The 12,554-nt window shown below is 34.2% G+C and overlaps 1 protein-coding gene across 8 annotated transcripts in view; it reads right to left on the bottom strand.

The window, feature by feature from the left end:
- CNKSR2 (connector enhancer of kinase suppressor of Ras 2) overlaps positions 1-12,554 on the bottom strand; it is a 304,807-nt gene that overhangs the window by 179,887 nt on the left and 112,366 nt on the right. For all 8 annotated transcript variants that reach the window (XM_054251174.2, XM_054251175.2, XM_054251176.2 and 5 more), the window contains exon 5: positions 5,540-5,581. In XM_054251174.2, coding sequence (XP_054107149.1) covers positions 5,540-5,581 — 42 coding nt within the window. The remainder of the gene's footprint in view (positions 1-5,539; positions 5,582-12,554) is intronic.

Here is a 12,554-nt window from a genome sequence, read left to right as displayed (position 1 = left end):
CCATTGTATTTAATGGCAAAATCCAAGGAAATCCAAGCTGTTCAGTCTCCTTTTATTCATTCTCACACTTCAAATTAACAGACATCCCTGCCCAACACTGTAACCAATCTCCCTTCCCACGAGGGATTTTGGTATTCACAGCCTACTTCTTCTGATTTTAAGCAGAAATACTCTCTCTAATTTTAGAGGTGAGAAAAGTGAACAGAAAATCTAGCCTAAGGAGTGTCCAACTCCATTCTGAATAGTTCAATATATGTACTATGAAATCGTCCTTTAAAAGCAATCAGAATTCTAAATATATAGAATAAATATATACTTTGATACTTTTTCATTATGAAAGCAATGCAAATTAATTGAAAAAAATTGGGAAACACATGCTTTCGCCATGGTTTAATTTCTGCTCCCATGTTATTTAATGAACTATGTTCTTAGTTCATTTTGCTCTCAGTTTATAGTGGTCTTACCTTCTTTACAGCATGGTATTCTTTTTTAATACATGTAATATCTCTTGACTTACACTGAAAACAAACGTTAAAAAAGTGTTCTTAACCTGCTTCATGTGGAAGGATTTTCTTCTAATACATTGGAGTATACTTCCTCCACTCTTTCCCATTCTTTTTATTTATTCATCCTTCAATGCAGATCTATTTCAGGAAAAGACACAAGAGCTCACAATCTCAGATCTCTATCTCAGTTTGCCCATGTGCTGAATGGCTCTCTGATGCTGGTACAGGTTGAGTATCCCTAATCCAAAAATCAGAAACTTTTTAAGCACTGACATGATGCTCAAAGAAAACATTCATTGGAGCATTTTGGTTTGGTATTTTCAGATTAGTGATGCTCAACTGGTAAGTATATTATGCAAACATTCCCAAATCCCCACCTCCCCCGCCAAATCTGAAATCAGAGACACTTCTAATCTCAGGCATTTCAGATGAGGTACATTCAACCTGTATTGCCTTGTGGAATTCCTAGGATATAGCAAGTTTTCATAAGTGGTAAGTTCTCCTTCCTCTTGAAAATTGCCTTCCCTATCCTCTGTACAAAATAAAGATTTAGGGGTAATGTTTAGGCTAAGAAAGTTGATGTTCTTGTGCCTATCTCAAGCTACTATAATCTCTATTCAGTCACGTGAGGTTTCCTCTTTTTTCCTTCTAAAAGGCAGCCATCACTGGGGATGTTCTAAAAACCTATTTAACTCACAGTGCAGTGTGCTAAAAAGTAAAGAGTTTCCTAAGAACTATTAGTATATTACATAGGATTCTAAATCTGCCTGGCTCTAGAAAGATTTCAGCCATGCTCTTTAGGTCAGTCAATGGTTGGCTACTAGCACTGTTTTCACTCCTTATCCATTTGGAATTCTTACTCATTTGTTAAAAATACTTATTTTTTAGAAACAATTTCTGGGTATATAGTAGGTATACGTTAGGTATTTATGGAGTACATTAGATATTTGGACACAGATATACAATGTGTAAAAATTACATCAGAGTAAATGGGGTATCCATCACCTAAAGCATTTATCATTTCTTTGTGTTATGAACATTCCAATAATACTCCCTCAGTTACTCTAAAATGTACAACAAATTATTTCTGACTGTAGTCACTCTGCTGTTTTAGAAAGTAGTAGATCTAATTCACTGTATCTAACTATAAAATATTCATTTTAATCTAGATTTTGGGTTGCTATTCAGGCATTTCTATGTATAGTTTAGTAGTTTATTTTTCTAATTAACACATATTTGTTATGCTATATTTAACCATTATACAAACACATAACTCAAAATTAATACCCCTAAAATTGATCCTATTTCTCACAAAGACAACCAACATTAAGTCTGTTGCATAGTTCTTCAAATTATTTTCTTCACTATAAATATACTGCTTTTTTACACAAATGTTATGCCATATCTACTGTTTGAAGCTTGCTTTTGTGAGTTATGCAAATCTTGATTTCAATCACTATCAGGATATTTTATGTGATCCAAAATACTTTAAAATTTGGATTGCCACTTAGAGGCGTTTTATTGTACTAGACACCCCTTAAGCTCCATCTCATATCCACTCAGCCCACTTTTTTCTCCAGCTACTGCTGTGGCAATCTGCTTCACCTCAGTTGTACTACCTTTGCTTTCTATCCTACAGCTCTCTGGTACCTCCAAAAACCTGGTAATGTGAGAGAGTTAACATCCCAAGGAGCAGTCTTTGACCAATGAGATAACTGGATTAGAGCAAGCAGATAAATTCTCCCTCTTCAATCTTTGTCAGGCAGGTTGGACAATTCCGAGGCAAATTCTGCAGGGCTTCTCAGAAAGTCCTGATGGGATCAAACTTCAGTTCCCTGTAGTGGTTAACAACTCTAGAACCCACATGGATTCTCCTTCTCAGTACTGCTTCTGTGCCTTGGGATCACTAATCAACATAAACTACCCATTCAAGCCTTTGTTGTAGTCTCTGTTTTTCAGAAAGAACCCAGGCTAAGATGCTCATAGAGAGTACATATAATTGCACTTAGAATATTCAAGTATCATAGAAACAAGTAAAACATTAAAACTAGCTCACAATTTCATCCTAAACAAGCTATATAAAAACTCAGGCTTTTGATTTTCTGATACATATAAAAAGGAGATAAAGAGGAAATTAAAAACCCTAAATAATAAAATATAACCTAACTAAATAAATACTGGAAAGAAGACTACCAGATTATAAAGCTCTATCTAGAAAACTTACTGATTTATTTTATCCCAGCAACAATCATTCATGAAATATATTAACATACCGATTTTACATAATAAGAACAAACTCTCAAAAACATCACTTGATTCAGGTCACCAAGATAGAAAATAATAGAATTAGGATTCAGACAGTTTTTTAGACTCAAAGTTATTTTTTCTGTGGTATAGATCTGGAAAGATACTTGTATTAGAAATTTTGTTTTAAAGAAACTATTTTAGCATCATATACTAAGTGGTACCATATACAATTTCATTATTCAAAAAAATTAATTATTCTTGTGAGAAAAGTAATATATAAGTATACATACAGCCTTCTAGTAAAGGCTGGGTAATCTTTGTATAAAAAGGCCAGGATGAGAAGTAGAATGATAACATGAAAAGACAAGTGCTTTCTGAGATGAACCGATTTGGTTAATGCCATTCACTATTTCCATCATTATCAGACAGGATTTTTAAATTCTCACTAGCTGGAATGCAAAATTGCCAAGGTAAATATACGGTATTCATTTCTAAACTCCTTCAGTACTATTTACGCTGTCACTTATTTCTAATAGCAAGTAGCCCAAAATCTGGGTTTTGAGAAAGGTAAGTCAATACGAGTCAATTATCAGGAATTTATTTAAGAAACTAAAAATTACTTATTATTTTAAAATTATTTAAAATTAAAAATATTTAGTGAATAAGAAAGTTTAAAATTTGGCTATTACTATGATTTTTACTTAGTAAAATTTCAATCATTATTTTATAAGCCAGAAGAGCTTATTTCCTTAGTCTAATTAATTAAAATTATATTTAAGGTCTTTTGTACAAGAGGTAACCCACGGTATTTCTTTCATCATTTAAATTGATTTGTGTTATTCTGTCATACGGTGGAATAAAATTGCATATTTTTTACACTTCTCTAGAGATTCTTTTTCCATAAATTATTTACATTTCCTTTGTTGATATTTGAATACTGATCACAAATGTGCACTTGTAACTGGAACTATTCGTCCATAGAAAAGATTACATCAACAAATGTAAAAATATATAGCATACATAAATTAATTGAGAAAATAAGGCAAAAAGAAATCATGTATATAAATTAGAGCCAAAAATAAAGCTAAATACAAAAACAAATACCATGAGATGCACTTGCCAATTATGGGCCACAAATTTTAATCTGAAGTTCGTAGCAGCCAATGCATAAAGAAAAGTACAGCTCTGTTTGATACTAACATCAGGGAGAGATTACTCCCGAGAAACTTTGAAGAAAAAAAGGTTAATACACATTGACCTCAATAACAGCCTTGAAGTAAACAGTGAAGAACCCACAGCAGCGTACCAAAGTTGGATTCAGTAAATTCAATACTTCAGGAAGAACAGTCATTGTCATAGAAAATTCAATGTCAAAGAAACAGTCACTCACAGGAAATAAAATATAGGGGGGAAAGGGTCTGTTCATGCTCCTTGGTTATTGACATAATAGGCACAGCTAGACAGTAGCCCTGGGTTCTGCTGGAAAAAAGATAGCATAATTTTTAAAATCTTAGGTAACTAGAATTGGTAGCAACTGCCAGATCTGGAAAGAGTATGGGCTTTAGTATCAGATTCTGTGTTCAAACTGAATAGTTGAACAGCTTAATTATTTGTGAACCTTAGTTCTACCATCTGCAAAAATACGATTAAATGAGAGAATATGCTTATAGAAACTAAACTAATACTTGAAATATATGGGTCCTAAATAAATATTAGTATCTTTTTATTCTCCATGCCCTACAGGTAGATCAACATGAGGGAGTTATAATTATTTTCCCTCCTGGACTAATAAGGAGAAAAGTACATTAATTATCTACTCCTGAGACTATCCTTACAAACCATAAAGGGCATCACTACTGCACAATGAGGGGAAGAGGATTAGCAGAGGATTATTCAGTATCATTTCTATAGTAGATAACAAAAAAGAAATAGGAATGCTGTGCTGCTGATACTCTGAATATTTTCCCTCCGTACATTTAGATGTTTTTAAAGTGCTTACTTTTCTAAATACAAAATAGTATTCTTTTATAAATATTCAAACATTTCAGAAACATAAAACTGAAAATAGGAATAAATGAGACAAATGTCCTTTTACAAGACACATGGATCTTCAATATCTAGTACCTGGCAGATGTAGAAATGACATGATTTCACACACACCAGAGGTAAAGAAGTTATTAGGACAAACCAGGATTGATCAAGAAATGTATTTACAAACAAAAGTGGCCAACTGTTCATTAAGAAAACAGGAAATGGCCTTCCCACCAAGTATAATGTACTCATAGTCCATTTCTAGTAATAAAATAATATGTAAAGTCAATAATTGATTCAACAAATATTGCCATATTACCATTTGAAAAGTCATCTGGTGAGTATAGAATTGGAGCAAAGGAAATTTGATTTTTTATAAAGTCTTTCATCTAAATGACGAGAGATGAATTACCTATTACAGAATTCCTTTCTCTGATCTTCTTTTTGTAATAGATGAACAGTAAAAGAAATTCTCATTTCAAATTCTCCTTGCTCTACATTATTAATTTTTTAATTATATTCCAACCTTGCTACATATTACAATCTTAAAATACTATATCAAGTTCTTTTCCTATTAGGTACAATAGAATGGTTATAACTAACGTAACTTGTTATGCTTTGATTCTTTTGTAGATTTCCTATACAAATATGCTTAACCGATATGGTTAGTAGATTTTTTTTCTTATGGTTTACTTCTTCTAGCTGAACAAGAAAATATTCTCTAATAAAGATAAAATAAATCCAAGTATACTCACCACGTGAAGAATTTTATTCTCTGTTTCATATACAGTACAATCCTGGAAAAAAGAACCATATACATTAGATTAAAAACATCAAGCATTCCTTAAAAAAAAATTTCTTAGAAATTATACTATAATTTGAAAAGTTTTAACAATTCAAGTAAAAGCAATAATAAGAGTAGGAAAAATCTGGGATGCTATACACCAAAATATTAATAATGGTTAGTTCTGATGGTCAGTAGCAGAGGATATCCTTATTTTTGCTTAACTGTATATTCTAATTTTACTACTTTTAAACACATACTAAATGACAATATACATTAAGTAGACTTTTAAAGACAAAAATTAAAAAAATATTGTAACCATTCCTAAGCTTTTACATGTAATAAATGTATTTTGTTAAAATATTCCCAACATTACAAATACTAACTTATAATGGATTAGAACATTAAAAAACACACTAACATTTATTTCAATAGTCCTATCAAAATCTCAAATACTTTTATATTTTCAACTATGGCAAGCTATTACATATACTTTTACATTATACACTTAAAATTAATACATCTACTAATAATAATTACCAAGTTCACAGTTCTCACCTAAATTTAATTCCCAGAAATTACAAAAAAAAAATGCTTTCAAAAACCACCATGTTTTTTTTTTTTTTAACCTGCAAGTACTTGATATACAATAAGCAGCAATACAACAAACTGATCTTTGCTTAGAGACTTAATGCTTCTACGGTGCAGTTTCCTCAGAGAATTTATAAAATGGGCATATTGGTAGTAACCCAATAAGAATGTTGTGAGAATTAAGTGACAAAATGAGATAAATCTATTGAATCTGACATATATTAAGTGATAAATACATTTTAACAATGTATTAGTGTTAGTCTTCATCACTATTTTAATTTTAAAAATTAATTAACTTCAAAAAATAAAATTAAGTAATTATTATTTGGCTAATTTTGAAAAAAAGAAAAACATTTCCACAGTACTGAATATTTTAGGAAGTAATATTTTGTTTCAGTTTTTCCTAAATTTAATTTTAACAAATAGGAATGTTGCTCAACACAATTTTTGATAATGCAGCTTTACCACAATGCCTTGTCAGAAGAAGTAGGTATTCAGATAGGGGCAAATTTTTAAAAATAAAACTTAGGTATATTTTACAAATTAATAGAAATATTTAAGAATTGGGTCTTGCCTTTCTGAGGGACTCATATGCCAAAGCAGAGATAATGTGGGAAAAGTTGGGAAGTTGCCCAGTTTCTGCTTGCTGTTTCTATAGCTTACTTCAGCTGTAATGTATGCAAATTCCATTATTTGCATACCTTCACAGAATCAGAGGGTACAACTAAACATTCAAACTTCGAAGAGATTCTCCTCAAAGAAAAAAGTAAATATGACGTGAATATATACTCTAGTAGTAGATAATAATCATACAGAAGGTAACTATTTTAAGTATCTTTAAAATATAAAAATTTACTAGCACATTCCTCGTGTGATCCAACAAAAAGGACTGTTAAAATAATCTTAAACTGTTTTCAGTAATCATATGATGTTTGATGGTAGTGTTGTGATTATTATTGTCATGCAGAATCTGTTGCGTGTGCTTTATAAGATGAATAACTAAACAATTATGTGACTGTCTTTCTATCACTCCAGTGTCATTGATAAGCATTTTTAGTATGGGAGAAAGCAGACACATATATAAGATTAAAGAAGTTAAATAATATGCTGGAGTCTCTTTAAGTATTATCTATGTACATCTATGTAGGCATGTATTTCTTAGCTCTGCACCCTGAAAAGGCAAAGGAACAATGACCAACCTAGTAATGATAAACTTCCCACAGTTTATAGTCTTAAAACCACATTTCCAAAGCCTTCTTGGAAAATGGCTGATTCAAGATCTCATATAGGAAATATACAAGATGAGCTTGGATTATACTGTGATATAAGACAGAAGGAAGTTATCAAAGTCTACTAGGAGTAGTCTATTAAGACTACTACTACACAGGAGTTGACTCCTGTGTCAGTAGGACTCAGGATTCAACATGAAGAGATTCCCACTGACCAAACATGAAACAATTTGAGTGCCCCCAATTTACTGATTATTTTTCTCTCATTAAACTTATTTCCTTCTTTAATAGCTTACTACGTAGAACACTTGCTTCTACTTGTTTGCATCTATACCTTTTTTCAGCAAGATTGCCTTGCTAGTTATTGAAAGCCAGAGGCTTTCACAAAGGGTGAGGATGCACCATATTAAAATAGACGCCAGGCAAGGTGGCTCCTGCCTGTAATTGCAGCACTTTGGGAGGCCTAGGTGGATCGCTTGAGGCCAGGTGTTCAAGACCAGACTGGTCAACATGGTGAAACCCCATCTTTACTAAAAATACAAAAATTAACTGGGTGTGGTAGCACATGCCTGTAATCCCAGCTACTCGGGAGGCTGAGGCAGAATTGCTTGAACCTGGGAGGTGGAGGTTGCAGTGAGCCAAGACTGCACCACTGCACTCCAGTCTGGGCAACAGAGCGAGACTCCACCTCAAAACACACACACACACACACACACACACACACACACACACACAGCGCATATTAACATACTACTTTATAACTTTATATTAGGGAGAAGAATAGAAGCTAAATGACTATATTTTTAAGCTATAATTTTATGGCATTCATTTTATCACGCTAAATATTTAAATAGCTTGAAGTACTTTAGGGGGTTTATTTATTAGTAAGTTATTTTAATTTCATTAACAGGTGATTTTAAAATATTTTCTTCTCAGGTATGGGTTTTATTAATACTTGGGGCCAAATCTTTTCCTAAAAGATATTTCAAGTTTTAAAAAGAAAACAGCATTGCATATGGAGAAATCTATACTTTACAAACCTATTCATGCTATGGAAAGGTACACCTCTGATGTTCCCATTATTTTTTAGGTCAGAATTAAATTTAGATTTTAAAGACTGGGTTTACAGCAATGATACTATATACTCCCAGGAATTCTCTTCAGTGGCTCAAGCTTTTTGTATATGCAAAATAAAATTTTCATTACTTCTTTATCCTTTCCATATAATGCTTCTACAAACTATGTGACATATTTACATGAGCCAAATTCCTAATGAGAAAAAATTCATAAAAATGAGGCATGTTTCTTGAATTTTGATCACTAAGTATGCACAGAAACATCCTCCCATAGATGAGCTATACACCCATACAGGATCATAATGTTATCCTTTCTGTGAAACAATGATGCAACGCTCTACTGAGCAGAATAACAGAATTGTTTTTTCTCCTACATATTACCACTGATGTTCCACACTTTGTCAACAAGTTTTAAGCACCTGGTGGGTCACAATGCTCAGAACAGGTAATATTTTTCATCAATTGTATATTACAATCATAAGAATAGTGCATATGTTATTAATAGCAAATATGTAAAGAGAGATAGTGAAGGGAAACAGTATATATCTCTAATAAGAATACAATTATATTTCATGGAGCTTTAGAAATGCCATAAATTTCCACATGTCTTATTTTCGTGTATATATTGTATACTTTTACAAATAATATAAAAATATTGTTTTGCTTAGAAGTAATATATAAATAATCCATCTATGTAAAACTTTGATAATGGTACCTTCATATTCAATACTTCAGCATATTCTATTATTATCAAAACGTCTTTACATGCCTAAAGGTTTAATTCAAGCAATGAGTATTATACTTATCCATTTTTTTCTTTTCTTCTTCCTCCCTCTCTTCCTTTCTCCCTTTCTTGCATTCATTTATTTATTGAAGTCACAATTCAGTTCATCAACATATTTTTTTGTCATCTCCTAAATGCAATTCAATTCCAGATACTATTATGTGATCAGAGATAAATTACCCTTGGTATTTGGCCATCATAATTTCATTAATTTGGGGGGTGGGGTGGGGAGAAAACATTCAAATAAAAATAGAAGGTAGACAAGATAAATGCTAACAAAAGATTCCATTAAAAAGGGGATAAATTCTGAAAATCCTAGATTAACTATGTGGAGGAGATGATATTTTACCTGGCCCTAAATGGCTTTCAAATCTGGAAATTTGAAGGTTTAGGGAAAAAGAACATTTCAAATTGTGTGAACACATTGAATAAATGTACAATCAATAAGAAGTAAGCAGATTGATTTGGGTAAAGTTTAACCTATGTGGGGAAAATACAGTGGGAAAGAAAGCAGAGAAAATAATATGGAGCATATTATGGAGAGCTACCAAAGCTAGGCTGAAGAAAATTTTTGTTTTTGTTTTAAAAGAAAAACAATTTCAATTTTTCTATAACAATCTAATTTCCATTTTGAAGTTCCTTCAAAAACTTAACTCAGTTTATAATTTCTCTTGACTTTCCTTGGGGAAGATTTGAAGTCAAGGTAGCCTACTTAATATAATAGTTGACGTTACACAGCAAGGTAAGCTGTGAGTGAGAGTTAAGGGGTCTGTGGAGATGAAATGTTCTTGTCCAGCTAACAACTCCAATAGCCATCTCTTGTTCGATTCTTCATAGCCCCTTAAGTTACAAGAGTAACTTTGCTGCCATATCTCAGATACGGGAATCTCTGCAAAGCTGTGTATCTTCCAAGACATACTAAAGTGGATGTTTTATCTCTAGAAAGGATGGAAGAGTGTGAACTTTATTTGGATACAAGGGCGTGTTCGCAAATATTTTAATATGAGAAGCATGTGATTAAATTTATGAAAATGATTAGAAGAAGTTAGGAATTTGGAAGGGAGATAAACCGGAGTTAGAAAGAACAGTTTTCATTAGGAAATGTGATATATAATCAGGGCTTGAACTGAGGTTATGTTAGTGGAAGGAGAGATGAAAAAGGGTGGATGCCATGCAGATAGCCAGGGTATGAACAATCAGTTACCTAATTTTTTCATATTAGGTCATATTAGGTAACTGATTGATCAGATACAAAGAATGATGAGTGGGGGAAAGGGACAGAGCAAGATGGTAGAATAGAAGGCTCCACAGGTTGTCCTCCCTGGCCCCAAACAAGGACATCAATTTAACAAGTATCTCCACAGAAAAAAAAAACCAACACCTTCGAAAGGACCAAAAACCAGGTGAGCACCCACAATACCTAGTTTTAACTTCATGTCATTGAAAGAGGCACTGAAGAGGTAGGAAAAACAGTCTTGAATTGTCAATGTCCCCTTTCCCCAACGCACAGGATAACTACAGCCTGGACATAATTTACATCCGTTTTTGTCATATAAATTAGCACAGTCATAGCAAAAAGCATGCTTGCATGGAATTATTCGCCCATAGATTTTAATAGGCAAATCACATTTGTCACAGAAATGAATTGGTAAATCATCCTTTTTACCTATGATGTTGACCTTAATGTCCCCCCAAAGGTAACCAGGAATTTTTTTCTCTTTCCTTAACAGTTTACCTCGTTTAGAGTAGTACTTCCCTTCATTATATTTACGTTCTTGTCCACCAGCAGGCATCTTGTTGACATTCCTTGGAGACACAAATTTAGGTTTGTCTACTTCCTCACAAACATCCTTTATATGAATTCTTCTGCTAACATCAAGGCCACCCAACGATCCATAAGTATGAGTGCCTAGCAACCCATTATCAGCGTCATTAGGATCCAAGTTCGGAACACAAGGGACCGGGAGTCATGTGCCAGTAACGTGCACTTTAAAGCGCATGCGCACCATCTTCCCAAGCCTAGAAGGCGGAAGTGCGATCCGATCAGTCCCCAACCCTCCACTGCTTTGACTTTAAGGGCTTCCATCTCTTCTTACCTGCCCTGTCCCACCACTCTAGTGAGGGAGTTTGGGCAGAGAAAGAAAAAGTTTCAGTGTTGAGTTTACTAATGCTGCTCTTCAGTGCTAACAGAGAAAGGAGTCTTTGTGGAAACAGAAACTGACAGGCATGGGGAATAAATCTCCAGCAGGCCCTGCAGAGCTTTGCCTTCTAGGACTAACTTATTTATTTTTATCCTATTGCATTTTTGTAAACTGCCTCAAACTCTCACTGGAATAAGATAGGATGGTCTGTGTGTGCATGTATGTATATGTACATACATGCAAAATACACGTTTAACATTTTGTGATTTCACGATACAGTAAATTTAAAGTCAGCTGCCTGTTAATGATTGTATTTCTGGGTACTGGGAGAAAGAGAGCCAGTAATTCTGAGGCATTAAACTCAGTGCTGACCTTGTTATAGCAGAAAACAAAACTGAACCAAACTCAGTTGATGTTCACCCACGGAGGGAGCATTTAAACAAGTCCTAGCAAGAGGGGAATCTATCACTAATCCCAGTAATCTGAACTTGAGTTTCGACGAGATTTGCCACCATGGGCTACAGTGATGTGGGGCCCCAAATAAAATGTAAAAGCAGTCTAGGCCACAAGGAGAACAACTCTTAGACCAGTCCTAGTGCTGAGCTGAGCCCAGAGACAAGTGGACTCGGGGGGGGCGGCTTACAACTTACTGAGATACCAGCTGGGATGGCTAAGGGAGTGCTGGCATCATCCCTACTGTAACCCCAGGTTGCATAACTTGTGGCTTCAAAAAAGACCCCTTTCTTTCAGAGGAGGAAATGGAAAAGTAGGGAAGACTTAGTTTGTGTCTTGGATACCAGCTTAGCCACAGCAGGATAGGGTACCAGTCAGAGTCCTGAGGTCCCCTTTCCAGGCCCCCGCTCATAAAAGAAACTTCTAGACACATTCAGGGCCAAAAGGGAACCTGCTGTCTTAAAGGAAAGGACCCAGTCCAGGCAGCATGCATCACCTGCTAACTGAAAAGCCCCTGGGCCCTGAATAACTAGCAGCAGTGACATCCAGGTACTATGTGAGAGCCTTGGGTGAGATGCTGAGACCTCTTGGCTTCCAGTAAGACTCAGCACATTCCCAGTTGTGGTGACTATGGGTGAGACACCTTCTGCATGGGGAAAGTAAAGGGGATTTTGTCTTGCACCTTAGGTATCAGCTTGGCCACAGGGAAGTA

Source organism: Callithrix jacchus, chromosome X, assembly GCF_049354715.1.
Source record: "Callithrix jacchus isolate 240 chromosome X, calJac240_pri, whole genome shotgun sequence".
NCBI classification, from domain to species: Eukaryota; Metazoa; Chordata; class Mammalia; order Primates; family Cebidae; genus Callithrix; species Callithrix jacchus.
The sequence above is the reverse complement of the archived record's forward strand: the minus strand, read 5'-3'. Positions and strand labels throughout refer to the sequence as shown.